The sequence below is a fragment of the Zootermopsis nevadensis genome, unplaced genomic scaffold (assembly GCF_977971745.1).
Source record: "Zootermopsis nevadensis isolate Lab colony 2312 unplaced genomic scaffold, Znev_1.0 Znev_ptg000018l, whole genome shotgun sequence".
NCBI lineage: Eukaryota > Metazoa > Arthropoda > Insecta > Blattodea > Termopsidae > Zootermopsis > Zootermopsis nevadensis.
The window spans coordinates 6,749,824-6,770,381 of record NW_028259150.1 but is presented as its reverse complement, the minus strand read 5'-3'; the positions used below and the strand labels follow the sequence as shown (position 1 = coordinate 6,770,381).

Genomic DNA, 20,558 nt, shown 5'->3' with positions numbered 1-20,558 from the left:
AACATACTGAACAGTAAAGAATGTTCAAAATGCAGAATGCTAAACTGCAGTGGTAGCAGAATTTATGCAAAATAAATGGAGACAATGTAAGACAGTAAAATATGGGAATGGTATCATTTTCCATAAAATGTGGGGAATTTCTTGACCAGCTGAACATGCTATTAGCTTCTCAAGGATGCTGCTGGAATTAATTAGTTACACAGCAGATGACATTACACCAAAATCTAATTGCAAGAAAAACTGAGTGTTCACAATATTGGAGTAATATCCACATAATGGGTACAGAAGGTTGTAAATTGTGTTACAAGGCTTTATCCCAAAATTCTGAGCAACAGCATACTGGAAACATAATAAGTATGATCTTGAGACAATACACAATTTTTTATTTATTGTGATTTATTTAGCAATGCTGTCAGTACCTCAGACTATATAGTGTCAATCTACTTATACTGAAATGAGAGTGTAACACTCATAAACATTTCATAGAAAACTTACTGTATATTCATTCACACAATTGTTCCTTCATGCCTTTACTACAAGGTTAGACCAGAAGCCTACTGCAATGTAATACAATCCCATTCTTCTTATCTCAAATCCCTTATTTTTTTCAGATAATATTACATCACACATTTTGGCAACCTTTCATCATTCATTCTTTCACAATATTTGACCCATTTCTCTATCCGCCTCATGTCAGAATTTGTATCACTATAGTTTTATAAGTTTTAATGGGGTTTCATTTATTGTTTTTCATTCTAATAATTAGATTTACAAGAAAAATTACCTGTGCTGTACTAAATGTAGGTTATGTTCAGGAGCTGGAAGAGACATTGCTGCTTCTACCACAAGAGGCCCTAAAGAGATGGAACCCACCTCCAGCCAGAGTTCTCCTAACAAACTGTCCATTCTGCTGGAACATGTTATAGTGTTTGAGCACAGCTTACAAACAGAAAGAGATGTTAATCTTTTTAGTGTCTAACAAACAAATATTTATTTTCATGTTTTGTAAATACTCAGTTTCAAGTTCAAGACTCTATGTAGCACCAGGAACTTAGTTCAATTTCGAGGGAGGGAGAAAAAAAAAAAGAAAGAGAGAGAGAAAATTCATTTTACTGAATGTTACTGATATATTCATTAATCAAGTGCTCTAAACCTGGTAATGTTATGAAGCCAAGAATTTTAAATAAAATAAAAATTGTCAAAATAAATGATAAACTGTATATCTTTTACATAGTTCAACTCTGTGAGGTTAAAATATAAAATTATGTGATATAAACCATTCAGTAAAACTTCCTCCAAGAAAATATGGCTCATGGAAATGCATGATTCATAACACTATGGCAATGAGAGGCTTACACTTATAATTTTATATTACTGTGGTAAAAATTATTATGGTTCATCTGAAGTCAAGAGGGACTACTGCTCTTATGGTAAAGTACTGCAATGTATGAAATAGCGAAGGCTGCTCTGGTACTTTACAGACCACAATCAAAGCATTTGACTGATACACAAACATGTACTGAAACAGGCTTCTATAATCTTATCACTATGATACAGTAGATTTGATCTAATGTGAAAAAATGGAAATACATATTTTACAGTACAATTTATTACAGAGACATTATACTTAGACATAAACTGAAGCTCCTGAAATGCCCATAGCTTTAGAAGTTTTTCTAGCAATACAACTTACATTAAAATCGATAACTGCAAACACGACAAAAGCCACCTCTTTATCAAAATCAAGTTATTGACTGAATTGCATTCTATAAAGGTATTTTCACACTGTATGCAGAAATCATGCATGTCCCATTAGTCTCTGTTGCTATCTTAAATCCAGAGATACACAATTTAGAAGAAAAACAATACAAGTCATGGGTGACTCACACTATTTCTGCTCCCAGTGTGAGTTAGGAAACCTGATGATCCCAGACATATTTTCTACATTAAATTTCCTCTGCTTAAGAACTTCCTAAATGTAGTGTTCAAATCCACTGACCCCTACAGAAAAAGTAAATTAAGGTTTCATCGAATAGAAATGTATTACCTGCTTGGATTATGTTGAGATCGTCCACTACTTGTTGTATTGGTGTTACTGTGATTAGCATTCCCACCACTAAAATTGCTACCAGTAGCCACAAATTGCCTGACCTGCACTGCTGGCAATACACCTGTTACACCAGATTTTACCAAGTGCCCATGAAGGTTACACGTAGCAATACGAATTGGAGATGCCTTAAAATAAAGAACAGGTTTCAAGTCTTAAAGATAAAATGTAACTGCAGTGAACTCCATATTATTCAGGTTGGAAAAAGGATTTTAACTCCTCCTTACATTTCAAAATTCATCAGGTGCTTTGAATACTAATATTTTATTCTGTTCCAACACATTTAAAACATGAACCATAACAGTATAGACCCAACTTTCTCCCAACACACAAAATTGTTATTATATCTATGAACAGAGAAAATAAAACATACCCAAATTCGAAATGCTGTACTGCTTTCTAGCAAGTACAGGTCAACTGCATCAACTGCCAGACGAGTCATTCTATATTTGATATCATCACCAGATGGGCATCGATACCTAGTATCTGGATCAGATTCACTGCATTGCAGTGGAGGTACTCCATGATGACAAACCTTGGGTAAGCGAGGGGGCCTCAAGTTATTCTCTGCATCCTTTGCAAGCAAAGCAAAAGTCTCCAAACTGGTAACAAGGTGGTGAAGCTATAAAGAAATCAGCACATTCAATTAGGCAGATTCCAAGAGAGAACCTTTACGCAGACCATGAATAATTATTTCCACATCATTTCTAATTTATAACCACTCTGACATTCAATGATATATACTCATTCAGTTGATAAAATCATATTAAATACACAATAAAACAAAATATGAATTAACCAAATGATATGACTCTGTAGTAAGCACTCCTGCTTTGTATTTGAGAGTTCCAGGGTTCAATTCTTTATCTGAAGACTGATTATTATGATGGAGGAATTCTGTGGTATTCTGCAATCCTCTATTAAATGTTAGGACAAAGGTCATGACTGTTTCCCTCCATGCCCTTCTCAATTCAACATTCACTTATTCATCCACTGGGTCCCATACAATCTGCATAACTGATGAAGTGTCATTAAACAAAATACACTGATATTTCAGTCAAGATAAAGAACTACAAGTACAAAATGTGTTTGTGAACTACAAATCTCAGACATTATCTGTAGATCATCACTAATGTTGAAGACGTGAATGTGTAGATTGGATTGGACTACCTCAGGACTGTGTCCACAGTGATAAACATTCTGGTTTCATAAATAAGCTGAAAAAACAACAATTTTTCAAGAAGACTTACTACAATGAAACAAATTACTATATATTAAAATACATGAGCTTCACAGGAAATTACAGGAAATACACATTAACCCTTTTAAGCCAAAGCTCTTCCAAATTTTGTTTAAAAATTCAGTCTATAACATATGGAAAACACAGCACTTCTCCATCACATTGCATAATAGCTGTTTACTCTAAAACATAATTACACAAACCTGATAAGTGATAGAAAGAAATATAGATGGAAAGCAATTAAGAAAGGAATATAAAATAAAAATATTTAACTGTGAGATTTGATATTTTCATAACAAAGATTATTTTGATTGTGGTTTTCTGTAGTCTTTTAAGTGGTTACCAATGTTTCTAAGAAACTTACTGCTTCCACCTTTGAAGAAAAAATTCAACTGCATCTTACCTGTGGTGCTGTCAGCTTTCCACTCAACTTTCCCAATTGTATTTCCACTAGCCATGCATACTCCACAGTCTCTTCATCCAAGGTTCTACCTTCATCACTGAACATGGCATGACCTCGAACCTATAAGGGAAAAAATGCAGTTCAATATTATAATTACACCCACACCCTACTTAGCATGCAGGATACATCCCAAGAAACAAGACTGCTAAACTTGTTCATCTTATTAAAGTAAACTTACTCTAAGAGCAGACAACTGCCAAGACAAAAATAAAGAATGAACTAAGGATCATGGTTGTGACAGTGTGCTGGACAATTAGATCTACCGCACAACAATTAAGAGGGTACAACCAAACTATTTGGTAAAATATATGAAAATGTGTGACAAACAGCATTATTACTTACCTACTACAGTGAAACCTCTATCCATCGTTCCCGGAACTATCGTTTTCCCGGATGCATCGTCCGTTTTGTTCGGTCCCGAATACATCCCATATAAAATAATGTTACATTTTCCCGCTTCTATCGTTCCTCGAACTATCGTTTTATCGCATCGATCGTTCAAAAATCTTAGTCCCGGCCCACAATTTTCCCGCAATGATCGTTTCTGAGAATTTAAAATGCTGGGTTTAGAGATAAATTAATACCGAAAGACGCATAATGTTTTTGGAATACACAGTAGCGGTAACCTGTTATGTCGCCCAACCAGCACATTCTTTTGGAATGAGGGTCAGCGGTGCAGGGGTGATAGTTGGAGTGAATGGCGGTGCTCATTGTCAGAAATTTTACGATTTTAATTAGGGTGCACACATATTTCGTTCCAGCGATGCCAGATGGCATGTGCAGTGTGAATTTCTTCACAAATGCTTTTATTATAAGTACAAAGGAAAGGCTGGCAGCACTTTTCATTCTTCTGGTTCATCTCGTTTCCAGCGGTTCAGGGTCTTCTACAGCTACGTTTCGTTGAGTTCGGCAGTAATAGTATTTCCATTCTTCCTGTTATTGTCCGCAAAGGGGGTTGGAGCGGTGAGGAAGAGGAAGACGACGAATGCGAGCCCGAAGCTTTGCCGAGTTTTGCCGAAGCGCACGCTGCATTGGCGAAAGTGAAGTCGTTCTTTTATGCGCTTAATATTAGTGAACGTGACGAAGAAAACATTTTGAAGGTGGAAAGTGCTCTGTTTGGTCTAAAACGTAAAGTTTCAACAAACCAGTTGTCCATTAAAGACTTTTTTGGTAAAAAGAAGTAACTTTGAAAGAGAAACATTGTTTTTTTTTAAATGTTTAATGCTTTCCCGCATCTATCGTTTTCCCGCATTCATCGTTTTTATTTCCCACCCCCGCCGAAAACGATGCATCGAGGTTTCACTGTATATATATGTGTATTAAATGTATTTATCAGACTTAAGACAGAGCTTCATACTTTTATCCTTATTTGCTGTCATACAAAAATTTTGTGCAAGTGTTCTCACATGAAACAAACATGTCAAAGTAAGCTATCATTTTCTGATGTCACTTAAATTTTTGAAAATACAGTGATCCTCTTTGGTGGTTACTGTGAACTTATTTTAATGTACAATATACAGCAACAGTGCTACTACTTAAAAATATATGTACTTAATGATATTAAATTTAAGAATCCCATTTTTTAAGTATTTAAAATAATCTATCGAACAAAAGATTAATAACCATATGACACAATCATGTAAGACACCACATGGAAGCAAGACACTTGATACAGAAATTCATTCAGATTATTTTATATCTGAGGCTGTTCTATAGATTTTTAGGTTTACCTGGAATCCAGAAAGCATAAGATGTCCTTGTGTGAGATGGCTTTCCTTACTTGGTCGAGTTACTTTGTCACTTGACAGAAGTATTGCTGGAGATAGTAATAATTGAAGTTGTGTTTCTCTGTAGCCTTTCTTCATCTCAAAACCAAATCTTTCGAGAAGAATGACTGGACAAGGTGGATCCCCTTCACTGCAATTCTGTCATAATGGAAAGTGTGCATCAGATGCTCATACAATTCAACGCTTATTTATAACATTAAAGAATATATAATGGGCAGGACATGAAGCATGCACTGTGAAGCTGAGAAATACACACAAAACTTCAGCTGGAAAACCTCATGGAAAGATGCAATTTGGAAAACCTAAGCACAAATGAAAGGATACTATTAAAATGGATCTGGACTGCATTGGTTCAGAATATGGTCTAATGACTTTTCTTTTTGAACTTAGGAATGAAACACTGGGGATAAAAAATTGGCATCATGAGTTACCTTAGAAGAAATGTGCCAGACTTCAAGGCATTTAACAAAGTGTTCCCCTAGTTTCAATCACACACTTACTTTGATAAGATGTGCCTGTATATCATGCATTGTGATAGATACAGCCACTTCAAAGGGACGGTACTGTCTTGGATCAAATTCCTTTTGTTTCAGGATATCTGCTTCATCTGCTGCACCAGTGCTGGTTGAAACATCAGTTCCTCTGTCTGCTGCACTTGCAGGTGCTCCTGTGACAGCATTTGCATCCCCAACAGAAGAACTGGATGCTGCACGGCTCTGATACATGTCAGTGAAAGCCTGGTCCTCTCCAAATATATTTTCCTGTTCCATAAAAATATGTTTATACATTACAGAGCTCAGTAGTATACAGCATTTATGGTAGAAAACGAAATGTTTACAAAACTTTCGCTGCAAATCCTCAAGGAAAACGGCCATTTAAAACATGAAATATGAGAGCATAATATTAAAATGGATAATTGAGTTATAGATATGTAAATTAGACTGAACTGGATCAGGATAGAATTCATAGCCGCCTTCTGTAAATATGATGATAAACATTCTAATCCTACAACATACAATTTCTTTAGTAGCTGAATTAAAATTTTTAAGGAAAGTCCAAATATGTAAAATAAACTCTTTCTTATTACGTACATACCTTTAAGTGCATAAATTTCCTCAGCCAAGCTCCATACACCAACAGAACAGATGGTCCTATCTCAAGCTCCAAGGTAACTTTATCTGGTGGAAGAGTAGTTGGATCAAATTTCTGTGAGCCATCCTGCAACATAGACATATATGATTCAAAACTAATATAAAACAAGAATGAACAAATGCATATTTCAGGTGTAATTAGAAGAGTGTACTTCATTTATGCATGATGTCTGTCTGCTATGTAAGTTATGGAATGCACTGTGAATCAAGCTGACATAACGCAATAGAAGACTTTAACACATTCAATGGTGTACACTTTGTAAGTATCGTAACGTACTAGTAATTTTTTTCAAAATAACTGTTAACTTGCATATATTCTACACAAAGTAACAATGCAGTTTGCATCCTTATTTTATTTGAGACATTCTATTCTCAGGTTCATACCTAGATATATGTCAAAAAATATAGTCCAATACTGAGCATACAATTACAGAACACTAAAAAATGTTATTAGTAATCATATAAGATCACATATGTAAAGTGAGTTTGTAAGATTATGAACAACATTAGAAGATACATGTAATTCCCTCCTAAACCACATTTATCAAATTATTAAAATTGCACATAATATAAAGTAATATTTCTCACTTGGTTCTGTAACATGAAAGGTTCAGAACTGCTGGAATCAAAGCACACAATAAGACACGATCCTACCGCAGTTCAATCCACACCATATATTAATAATCAATTTTACTCAAGATCCATTCTCCTTCTCAATATTTTAAATGTCTGCATTTCAATGATCCCACCAAACTGCAGTATAAATTTCATGTTCCTCCCATTTATGCTGTATGTCCAACCCCTCATAACATTTTTGATTTGGTACTCAGCAACACTACATGACATATTTTAAACTGTATAAGGATTATGCTGTCAAAAGCATGTATTGTGGTTGAATTTAAATATATCACAAGATACAAACCTGACTCCAGTGTATGCCTGGAGACTTCCTACACCTTGGTATTCTCATAGGGGATAACAATATCTCCTCTTTCTCTGGGGTAGTGATATCAGCTTGGGGTGGAGGTCCCAAAGGCGGCACAGGATGATAAACATAGTTAATGCAGAGAGCTACAATTGGCACAGACCAACAATCAACCCATCCAATGCTAGAAGTGAAATTAATTAAATACATCAGCAGGAATTTAGAAGGTACGGAAGAAAGTTGGCCCTCCACAAATAAATCCATGGTGAACTGGATATTATGGTATACACTATTTATACAGTCAAGGAAATTATTTGAATTTTCTTATTTGTAAGGACACATCACAAATGTGCCATGGGCTTGCATCCCTAGATGGCCTCACTATATCAACTAGAGCATTTTAAGTATATATTCTTGTACATTAATAAATTATTGTCCGAGAATTTAACACAAGGGACAGATATATAAGTACAAAAATCCAAGTCAACTGGAATATGAACCAAATGCCTCCATAATAAGCAATATGTTGTATTCTAATTTTTCAGTTGGAGAAATATCATTGAATAAAATTACTTTATGAAATAAATGACAATTTAAAATAGCAAGACAAAAGATTAAAATAACCACAAAGAGAAATAATAATGAACAAATAATTTCATAAGTTTTTTACCTTTTTTGGCAGACATTCCTCCATTTTCTGGTACCATCATTTCTCTGACGTAAATTTATATCATGCCCAAGCAGTTTTGCATTTGCATCAAGAGCCAACAGTATACTACGACTTGTACAAATTTCTGGCAAATATAGGACCAAGTCAACACTTTCACCCTGAAAACCATAGAATATTAAACATATAAAAGGAAAATAAAAATTAATTTTAAAATTCTTTCAGAATTAAAACAATGGAAATTACCTGTATCCAGAATCTCAGAGGAATTGTAGTAGGTAAGAAGTCACAGAATGGCAGATCAAAGGAGAGATCAAACAAATCTCCACAAAATGCAATGTGAGCATTTTCCTGGTTTTGTGATGAGCAGTCAATCCAATTGTATTCATTACACAGTGTGATAAGTTCAAACTCCTTTATTATGACTGTTATTATCCATGTATAGGGCACAAAGTGAAGCAAATCTGGCCTAGACTTGCTTGCCCAGTCATTAACCAGATCTAAAATAAAATGAAACCATATTAAACTCTTCACAATCTGAATCACTTCATCTTATTTCAGAATTCAAGGAGTCTGGGGATCAAGTAGGGTGGGGATAGGGAAAACTGTTCTGGCCTACTGCTATTGCTTTAAAAAATACAGGCATTTTGGTTAAGTTGCTAGACCTCCTACTTTGTATCTAATAAATTTCAGGTTCAATATTTGGTCCAGAAGCCACTTCTTCTGGGTGATTTTTTTCAGTTCCTCCATTCAAATGCTGAGACCTCAAAACAGCTAATAATTACGTTTTTCCAATTATCCTCCAGTGAATGCTATACAATGTACGTAGTTCAGAAAGTATCATAAAACAAACAAACAAACAACTTTAAACTTGTATTTTATCAGATATAACAGAACAGACTATGTAAAAATAATGTATTACTGCAAAAACAAACCAAATATAAAAAACTGATGTGAGTTCCTAGTTATCCACTGGAACATGGGCAGACATAACTGAATCATAAAAGTACACACCAGACACCATGAGTACCACATCACATCCAGCAGGATATTTAGGAAGAAAACAATTTTCTTTATTATCTGTTCAGTGTACTGAACTGCTGAATCTGAAATTTGACATTACTGTTGTAGGATGTATGTAAACTTTCATCATATAAATATTAAATTGTATTTAATATTAAATATTTATTACACTTTTTAAATTCTATAAATGTTCATGTATTGTTACAAATACTGCAGTGGTCTGTATGTTACTTATGGGACAATATGAATTACACAATTAACTAGGTTGAATCAGATAAAAAACCAGCTTATGTAATGGATTAGAAACAACAGAGAAGAGAGCAGTTGTGGCATGTCACATATATTCCTAGAATAACCAATGAAAATCATCAAAGAACTCAGTCAGGAAAGCCAATATCTGAGCTGATTAAAACTAGTACCTCCTAAATACATGTCAGGTAAAACAGTCAAGTTGCACAGCCTGTTTTCAAATACTCAAATCTTCTTGTCATGCGGGACATACCTTGAAAGAACCATTTGTGGGCATATATGAGGTTAACAGTAGCTTTACACCCTGTGAGGTTCAAAATCCACTCCTGATGATCATTCCACTTGATGGGATAGTGACATTTGACAGTAAATTCCAGTGTCTCACTTTCAACTAGGGAACGGTATTGCAAACTGGTTGTTGCTTCCAGGTGCAATAACTGGCCAGTGATCTTGGTTGAGTAACCATCCTGACCCACAACCCATGGCATTGTCACCTCCAGGTACGACCCAGGTCCCACATTGACATGAACAGCATTTGTTTCCTGAAAAGTAAATCAGTACTGCTACATTAACAACTCTCTAATGGTGTATGACAATGCTTACTCAATTACACCATTACATCATATAGCTGTCAAAATAATAAAACTAATATGCTTAAAAATAAATGTGACAATTCCACAAACAAGTCAGAGTTGAACTTACATGATCTATTGACTAGACAGTCACTCTATCTGAATCCAGAAAAGTAAGTGATGAATGACTGCAAGCCAAAATATGGTTCAACAGGTAATGTAATATAACATACAGAGTGTATATAAATTATCTTTTCAACTTTACTCATGAGTGAAACCTTTACTGAAAGACACAGATACATTGTTTCAGTATCATTTGTGAAAGAAACTCTCAAAGTTTGTTTTGAACATTATATGCATTCAACATGGGCACCATTTGTCACACATACTATGTCCAAACAACATTCAAGCTCCATTCATTTGGTACACACAGTCTTTTATGTATCCCCACAAGAAAAAACCACAGGGTGTGATATCTGATGGTCTGGCCAGCCAAGAGATGGAACCAGCATGGCCAGTCCATAGGTCTGAGAAATGATTAAGAGATGCATGCACAATCAAGCATCCTGTGATACAGTGTTCTGGAACATCTTTGGACCAATGTATCCAATTTTGTTTCGATAAACCACTCCATGCACTGTGCCTTCTCCTGTGGCTCCATGCTGACTGACCTGATTCACAAAGATGATGCAGTGAATGAAAAAAAAGTCTGCTATCATCTCTCAATAACTCAGTTTCTCATAAAGATTTTACTCATGAGCAAATCTGTAAAGATAATTTATATATACCCTGTGTAACATGACAAAACAGTTTACCGATCTATAAAGCTTTATGAAAGTACAATTAAATGAAAATGAATAGAAGACATACAAATATTAGTAATAGCACTGTACATCTTCAGCAAAACAGACACAATGGTCAAGTTTAAAATTGTCTTCAAAGATTATAAAGTCATAGCCAATCCTATAAATGCATTACTATCTATATTACCAAGATTATGTAAAAAAACAAACGCACACACTTACTTTATTTTTAGAAAACAGAATGTCTACAGTGGCATCATTCAGAGTACTCAGACGAATGTCAAATGAAGTGGCTGATCGTTTCTCTCCTGGCTGCAGAGCTTTAGTTACCTGAGGGACAGTTTAAGAACAGGTATTCACTTCTTTCAATACATAAATGTGTGAAAAACAAAGTATTACACTAATATTGTCCATAAATGTCTGCACATAATGTCCAAATTTTGAACAATCAACAACAGTATAAGCTGCATGCAGAAAGTTATTTTGCCAATATAACTTGCTCAAAGCATTACCCTTGCTGATTTTGAATGTATTTACTACCTCAAATGAAAATACTATCTGCAGCTTCCTGCTCTGAGTTCTGATTCAGTGCCACAGATGTTTAAATAATTTTATACTTACATCTTAATGTGGTATAAGTGTGATAAAGTAAAAATAAAAAAAATGTGGATAATGTTTGTTACTATTTCAAGTCTAATGCTCTAACAGAAATCCTCTCTAATGTTAAAATGCCCCAATGTTTTCATTTCGGGCAAGTGACAGAAACACTCGATGGCTTAGAGAACTGTTATAAAGATTTCTGAATTCTCTATGCATGACACCTATAACATTTATTGGCAATAAATGTCAATAAGGAGGTAACCTACAGTATGGAAATAAAAAACAAATGGCAACATAAATACTAATTCTCTATGGGAGAGACTAATTCTTCAATAAAACTTATTTTCCATGGGTTCAGAGTGACATAAAGAAGGCTTCATAGATGTTACTCAACTTCAAGTTCATACATATTTCAAAATGCATTCTATGCAGTTCAGCATACCTCATTAGCCTTACTACTCATTTATTGCAGATTATTAATCTGTTGCTGTAAAACTACTCACATTTTTTTCCCATGTATGGTGTTAAATATGTATCACATAGAAAAACACTTCAAATATAAGTTGTAGATCTTAGATCTATTATTTTACATTCCACAACTGTTTATACAATATTTTTGGGAAAGGGTTTGATTTGAACTTCATGTAAAATACTGATCACATTGGACTGATATGGTTCAAAAATAATTTATGTTGATAACATTCATTGCAAAGCCAGATTCAATCAATATCTTATGTTCATTGAAATCTGTTCAGTAGTTTTGGAGAAATAACATGAAGACAAATTAAATCATCTTCTAATAAAGTGCTCATTTCATTCACCTTTACCAAAGAACACACAAAAATATACTATTATGAAACGATGTTATGGTTTAATGGTTAGCATTCCTATTTCATATTCAGGAGATTCTGAGTTCAAATCTCAGATTGACTTGGAAAGGCTTAAGGAACTGACATAGAAACATGATTACTACTGTACACAGCATACAGATGGTACAAAAGACAAGACACAATGGCCAGCCCTCAAATTCAGTCACTTTAGCTGTGGTAGGTGGGCATTTTGAATACTTCTAGTAAGGATATTTATGTATATGATTGTACAAATATTTGCACAGTAGATATTAGAAGTAATTAAATGAAACACAAAATTGTAAGGAAAAAACACATGCCCATGAATTTTTATTTCAAGTGTGTCCTGACTTTTGCACCAGCCTGTAGTTATGCTACTGAAATAAGTTAATGTTAACTTCATTACCTTTAATGGTTGGAAATCATTAGGAAAGAAGAACTTGAAAAGGTGATCTCGCTGTCGATCTGCCCAGGGTCCATAGCTAAAATCAGTCCCTTTTCCACACTGTAGAAATTCAAATAATTATATAATATAAAAAGATACTCTAAAATCTTGAACTTGTCAAAACTGATGTCATTTTCATACCACCAAAGAGAAATCTTGTTGAAAAGCATTTGGGTACAAAGTGATTTTAAATATAAAATGTTTTACCAATCCCTATCAAATCTCTAAAATAAATAAGCATAAAAATAATGCAGTAATTGACAATACTGTACTTTTAAATTATGAGTGTGGGTACAAAAATGTGTACTTGTATGTGTGCATTCCAAGTTCAGATCTTATGAATCTTCCTGGCCCCTGTCTGTCTAGCAAAGTAAAGGAATTGACACTGGGTTACAGCATCCATGAAGCATCTTCTGTTACTCTAAATGATAAAAATAGTGGCCAACAGAAGGGGAATGCAGTGTAACAAATCATGATATGGCTACGAAATGAGCTACAGTCACCTTCTTTCCAATCCTTTAAAGTTAATTAAACATTACAGTAGGGTCCCGCTTTTTGGTGATCCGCTAATACGGCGCTTTTCAATTGCGTGCATATGCCCCACGTGTTCAACAGCTGAGTCATAGAAGTGAGTCCGGTGCCATTTTCTCGTCGCTGATTCAGTCTGTTTACAGCTTTTTTTTACTTTCATATCGTTTTCTTAGGCCCAGCGCTATTGTGCACTTACTATATGATAGTGTAAGCATCTTATTAGGCTTTGATATGCATTTGGAATTGAAAAAAGGCAAAGATCCGCTTTTCGGCGATTTTCGCTTTTCGGCGGGGGTCTGGTCCCCAACCTGCTGTATATGCGGTGCCCTACTGTATCACACCTTCAAATTAATGAATTATAAACAACCTCTGCAAATGGCACAGCATCATTAAATAATCTATAAACCACTAATAGCTTAACAAAGATTCTGAATTATGATGGGGACCTTATATTCTCCATCCCAGAGATCAAATTTACAGAAATATCAGCACCCAAATTTGATTAGGAACATAAACATGAATAAAGAATAAAGATGGAGGACAAAAATAAGATTTTCAAAGAAAATATTGCACAAAATTAATCATATTAGGTGAGTAAATAATTAAAGAACATAGATAGATGCTTTATGCACGTAAATAAAATTAGGACAATATATTTCAAGTTCAAGAGACAAGGCAATAGGGAATAAAGAGAAAATAAGAACTCTTGAGAGACATACAAGAGGAAAGGTCATGTGAGACAGAATAATGTGAAATGGCTCTACAAACAGACATCCCAATAATGAAGAAACATCCATGAATGATGATAATAACAGTGCATAAAATGGCAATGCACAGATTACATATGTTTTGTGGTTTATTCTTAATCAATTAGCAAGGAGTCTCAATATAAGATACCAAGCTACAAGGTCCTTACATATCCATTTAAATATATGAATGCATGAAGTTACCTTTATGTCCATACCCCAGATGGGAGGGGCTGACTCCACAATATCTCCATTTGCAAGTTGTAACATCGCTGGCTCTGCAGGCACTAGACCAGCTTCATCCATGTAGTAGTACAGCTCAATGTTATTTGAAGATAGAACCACAAATCCTTCACCCATATACCTAGGTGGATCATCTACCATCCCTGTGTACTTGGGACTTGGGGCCAGAATTACTTTGAAATTCTCTGCTTTGCACTTGGTGAAGTGCATGAAATGATCCAATCGTGATGCAGCTGGTTTGGTTGAGTAAACAAAATGAGCTTCTTCAACATTGATGGAGAGAGTCGTTGGCACAAGACGGTTACCAAAGACAACTCGACCCTGAAATTAAAGTTAACTATCATGCCAGTCATAGGCACACCAACATATTCCCCCAGGCACTTAAGTTAAATTTAAACTGCTAGAAGAACCACTTTCACAGTATATTTTCTCCATACCACAAACATATTTATAATCATTTTTTATTTTCTGGATCCTATACTTCATTAGAATATAATATGCTCCTGATTATCTGTGTAAAGATAACATAGAATGTTGAACTGACAGATTTCAATTAAACTTGATATTAATAACTACCACTACAGGCAAACTCATCTTTGTACTTCCAATATCACACCAACATGGCAGGCAAACTGTTCTCGAGTTTTATGTAAATATATGAGGCAAACAACCTATTTCTAACATTACAGTAAATCCTCGATTCAATGGATTAACAGGGCAAAACAGGCATCTGGTAATGCTGACTGTCTGTTAAATTGAACAGTTGTTTTTATAATGCCAGTAATGCATCCTTAAAACTAATTTCCATTAGGAACACCATTAAACAGATTAGTAATTAGTAATATAAACTGGACACCTAAAATTACACATGGTTCATTAAAACATTAGTGTCAAGAGAATCATGCACACAGAAAGAAAAATTTAATGGTCATTAATTGACATTTTTGGTTTCAATGGAGTCTGTTAAAACCAAAAATGTCTGCTAATGCTTCGCATCCAGAAAGAATCTGGCAATACAAGATGACGTCTGTTAAATCTAGAATCCATTAAATTAAGGTCTGTCAAATTGAGGGTTAACCGTATACCTATTCACTTGTCCATACTATGGGCTACAAAAGCCTCTTACCGAAGCCACATCGACCTTGATGACAGGAATCAAGTCTCTCCAACTACGTCCCTGAGACAGGGCTACTGTCTGTGGTCGTCTTCTAGAATTAGATGACATTGTAGTTCTCATTTCATCATTGTTATGCTCACCTGAAACCATGTATTAATTTATGGCAAACCAGAACAAAAGCAGAAAGACAAACTCCAATTTAGAGATAACAATTTCTTGCTGACAAAGACAACCATTTCAAATAAAAGTTAATGAAATTCATATCTTATGATATATATGAATATTTTTTCATAAAGAACCACTTTCAAGAAACTATATAACATTTCACATCAGCTTCAGAAAAAGTAAGAATTATATTACACTAACAAAGAACAAAATAAAATTCACCTAATACCTTTTAATGTAACCACCATATACCAACTTTCATCAAAATCTGTTGATTATTTTTTAAGATGAAACAAACTGACAGACTGACAAGTCATATAAACTCCAAATTATATTCACTTGTTAACTTCATGCAAATAACACAAATTCAGGCTGAAAATATGGGTGAAAATTATCTACTTTAATACTACTTAAGATTCACTACTTTTCTACTTTACATTGTTACATTTTTCTGAAATACATGTACACATACAATACATCACAAAACACACAAACACCTTTCTTACTCTCGGTACCTCCAGAACCACTCCCAGAGGAATCACCATCACGTGGAAACATCTGAGGTTCCAGACCAAATAATTTTTCAAGGTTACCATACATTTCACAGCGATTGTAAACATGTAGTTCAAATCCATTCAGCATTACAGACAGCCGCGTATCCGAATGTGATAGATCTGTAAAATAAGAAAATGTGTGGAATTTGTAATTTTCATGGCAGTGTGAGTTTTAAATTTTGATCATCTAGTTTGCTGAGCCATGCAGCCTCCATTTTCAGGGCTTATGTGAGAATACTCAGGATGTTGGTGAGATTTCTGGTTCTCATGAAAACAAGTCTGCTAGTAGTGTTAGAATGCGCTAAACACAAAGACATGAACATGGAAGAAGGAAGAAATGCATAAAAATTCTGTTGGAAAACTTCTTGTAAATAATAAGATGGCAATATGGATTTTATGGAAACAGATGAAACGTGAACTGCACTGAACTGACCAGGATCATGACCAATGGCAGGCATCCATATCAGTAGCATTAAATCTATGGGTTCTATTACCACAGTGTGGGTGAGTAATGGAGTTGCATTAAATTCTAATCAAAGTTTAATGCACAACTGTGCAGAGAGGAAGCAGACCAGTTGACTGGTTAAAATCTGAAGTCAACTTCCCTCAACTTCCATACTTTCTCTTCTATTACCAAGACATATATGACTCTTATGTTGCAGTCAGTCTTACCTTCAGATACATCTTTGGGCACATATGCTCTCCACCAACGGAAGATCAACCATCCATCTTGTGCTCTAGCTGTATAGTCATGACAGATATATACTACATCTCGAAACATTATCTTCCCAGACAGCACATAACAAGTTAATGAACCTTCAATAAATTAAAAAATGAATGTCACTGGTTAACAGCAAAGAAACAGTAAACATACATACATACATACATACAGGTTTGTCCTTTTTATTCCTATATAAACTTTGAGTCAAGCCATTTTAAAACCCACCTGTTCAACTTTACAATTAGTAAGCTGTTCATTAATAATAAATGTATTTCAACCCAGCAACTAGCATATCTTATATTTATACATTTATCTGTGTCAATGTGAAGGTGTTAACTAAAAAATATAAATTGTGTAATTCTCCACCACATCACATGACATGTTCACAAATACAGAGTTTTCTGGACAGCACAGTAAAAATAAGCTTATTCATTATGAATTGGCCTACTCATATCTCCCAAAAACCCAGCCTGTTTTAACTTTTGCTGTACTGTACTTGACCTATGCATTAAGCAATAATTCATTCAATCATATGTCAAAATGCCACATGAGATACATATGGGAACGAGTGTTCATGTCACAACCTGACAACCTACAATCCATAGTAATGAACTTTCAGGTTTCATAAAAGGTATGGAAATTATTGACTAGCTGAGCGACTAATAGTACGAGGCGCGTCCACAAAGTAAGTTTCCCACTCGTCCCACAGCTAGCAAACCTTATATTGCGCGAAGCGACTGTGCGTACGTGATAGAGCAATGACGTAGCATGGCGCATGCACTAACGGCACTTCCCGCGTTTTCACAGTAGCATCGTTGCAGCTGTTGAAGATGGAGGTTCTTATTCCAGCTCCCGCCGACTGTGAAGTGCGGTCAGTGATAACGCTAGGCCGCACACGGCTCGACGGACAGCAAGTCTCCTGCAGGAATTCAGCTGGGAGGTGTTTAATCATTCACCCTACAGCCCGGACCTCGCTCCCAGTGATTTCCATCTTTTCCTACACCTCAAGAAATTCCTGTCCGGTCAGCGTCAGCGTTTTGAGAATGACAGAGAGGCGGAGATGGTTGTCACACAGTGGTTCCAATCCCAGGCGGCAGACTTCTACGACACAGGTATTCAAACGTTGGTCCCACGGTATGACAAATGTCTCAATTCCGGTGGCGAATATGTTGAAAAATAGCTGGACACTTGCTGTATCTGTTGCAATAAATATTTCCATGAAATTGTGTTTTGTTTCTGTAAACGGCCCCAGGGAAACTTACTTTGTGGACGAGCCTCGTATCTCAAGAACATCGCTTCTCCATGAATTAATTAATTATGTAGTAGTATTGTGGGGAAATGACAGATATGATACACAATTTAACCTTCAAATTTGGTCATCAAAATTACAACTAAACTACATTAATGAACCTATAACATAAAATACATTATTCAACCACAATTCACAAATTCAAGTCCATTATACAGACTTCTGTATCAAACTTACCTACATGCATGTAACCTTCCCTAACTAGAAACCGATTCAATAAACGTGTTATGAAGTAGCCGATAACTCTTGAATTGTAATAAGTTATGTAGATAACCCAAGCCATAGTTGAAACAAGAGAACAGAGCAACCACGCAAAGTTACTATCCATCTTGAAGTCATCAAGATTTATGTGGCTGCCATTCATAGGTAATTGTTGTGCATCCATGTTTGAAACAGTTATTTCAGAATCCATGATGGAAATAATTTTAGGTAGTTTACAAAAGTTGGTACATCTAATTAATTTCAAACCAGTGCTGAAACAGAAGTATATATAAATACAACATATGTCTCTTATTTATATTAGGTATCACACATGTATTGAACAAAGGTGAATTTACAACTATCCAGATTTCTTTATGACTGGTTCTAGCTTACATGCCTGCTTCAATACTTATAAGCCTAAAAAGTAACTGTACTTTATGAACAACCATAAACTTCACAACCAATGGTTTTTGTATAATCGAATAGTCCTACACTGCTTTTAACCCCCATGTTATACTTTAATTTATTACACAGACCATATTTGGTTACACAAAGACAGTTTCAAATTTAGCTAGGCTTCATTACTTATATAGTAATGCACATTAAATCCTCAAATTTTAAGTAACAGCAATTATCTACAAATGTTTCATAATTACAGTGACATGAATACTTTATAAATAATATATTCTTGTAGTGTAACAGAAAAATATCTTGAAGACTGATGTGTTCTGGGATGTTGTGCCAAGTAATGACAGACACTGACCAATATTTCAGATTTGCTTCTGTCTCCATCAATCATTGCTCTCATGGTGGAGGCAGTAAGCGTCTCTGAAACACTGGTCAAAGTGTACCAAATTACATAACACAACATCCCAGATAAATGACAGCCATCTTCATACTTGGCACCATGAGAACCTGAAATCTCACCTAAAATATGCTTATGAAATAAAAATATCACATTAATAGCAGACATTTGATGATGAACAGAACTTCAAACTTATTATGCTACTACTATTTATTGTGACAGTGTTTGTGTGTTTTTCTGACTTGTTCCACATCCTGATCTGGGATAAATGAAACGCATAGAAGCTAATGTAATATAAAAATCGAACCTAGAACACAGAAGTTTTAAAGGTGGTTTTCAAGCTCTCAACCATGGTGCTACCGAGATTCCGATGAGAGAAAAATACTCTCAGTAGCCATGATGACACTTCGTTTTAACTTTCCTCAACATGAGTAAACGTCTTTACACGGCTTGATAACATGCCATACGGTTTTATTAGTTTATAACAGAAATTCAGTCTGGGGGAGACAGTACATTTTCTTATATAGATATATTTCACAGCAACCTGTATTTGAAACGGCCGAATATAAAATTACAAGATCGAGGTACATAACCACAATACCTCTTCCAACCACAAACAATAAACACAATTTAACAAACCACCCATGTTTTTCTTTTCTGAACGTTATTTTAGTTTCAATCAAAACGTTCTGGCAACCCAGGTTCAGGCAATTAAATGCAGTAACACAAAAACTTACATAAATCACATACAAAGATGATTTGCGAAAATAAACACGTATTTTTCCATTACTGTTTTACGTTTGTTACAAATAACCTTAAACTGTAATTTCTCCATCATCTTTGTTCTTCTTTTCGACCTGCGGCCCTAAACAGACCTGTCTCATTCTTACTCCCTACTGACTTCCATAACCCCCATTTCGACCTACGCGATACGTACCCCCATTCCATGCCGGTAATAGTATGTAATGAAATGTTCATCTCAACCACATAATTTCCCGCCTTCTATAATAAAATCCTGAGGGCAATTCTGATTTCGAAATTACCGAATAAATATCATACTTATAACCCAACTTAACGCATATGAGCTGCCTATAACGTTGAAATAAGACTTGGATCTATATCCGAAAGTCATGTATGAAAACTTTATGATACATACGATTACCTGAATCGAATTTTGATGGATAACAGTGCAGAAATGTTTGTCCTCTTCACACATGAAGATTTTTAGGTTCATTTGTTTAATGAACCATGATTACAGATTAAGTATAAAGCCTGCCATCATCTGT

General features: G+C 35.0%; 1 protein-coding gene across 11 annotated transcripts in view; it reads right to left on the bottom strand.

The window, feature by feature from the left end:
* tweek (transmembrane protein KIAA1109 homolog tweek) overlaps positions 1-20,217 on the bottom strand; it is a 98,434-nt gene extending 78,217 nt beyond the window's left edge. For 5 of the 11 annotated variants that reach the window (XM_087351267.1, XM_087351261.1, XM_087351266.1 and 2 more), the window contains exons 1-19: positions 20,010-20,212; positions 18,444-18,739; positions 16,909-17,052; positions 16,180-16,356; positions 15,527-15,657; positions 14,362-14,721; positions 12,842-12,940; positions 11,210-11,317; positions 9,866-10,154; positions 8,587-8,840; positions 8,344-8,501; positions 7,671-7,857; positions 6,693-6,815; positions 6,098-6,358; positions 5,541-5,735; positions 3,751-3,870; positions 2,481-2,729; positions 2,048-2,235; positions 785-910 (exon numbers count right to left, since the gene is read on the bottom strand). In XM_087351267.1, coding sequence (XP_087207393.1) covers positions 785-910; positions 2,048-2,235; positions 2,481-2,729; positions 3,751-3,870; positions 5,541-5,735; positions 6,098-6,358; positions 6,693-6,815; positions 7,671-7,857; positions 8,344-8,501; positions 8,587-8,840; positions 9,866-10,154; positions 11,210-11,317; positions 12,842-12,940; positions 14,362-14,721; positions 15,527-15,657; positions 16,180-16,356; positions 16,909-17,052; positions 18,444-18,678 — 3,404 coding nt within the window. In that variant the 5' untranslated portion in view covers positions 18,679-18,739; positions 20,010-20,212. Of the gene's footprint in view, positions 1-784; positions 911-2,047; positions 2,236-2,480; positions 2,730-3,750; positions 3,871-5,540; positions 5,736-6,097; positions 6,359-6,692; positions 6,816-7,670; positions 7,858-8,343; positions 8,502-8,586; positions 8,841-9,865; positions 10,155-11,209; positions 11,318-12,841; positions 12,941-14,361; positions 14,722-15,526; positions 15,658-16,179; positions 16,357-16,908; positions 17,053-18,443; positions 18,740-19,579; positions 19,961-20,009 lie in introns of those variants that run through there. The other 6 variants (XM_087351263.1, XM_087351271.1, XR_015535767.1 and 3 more) reach the window with 5 other exon arrangements.
* Between the last annotated feature and the right edge of the window lie 341 nt (positions 20,218-20,558).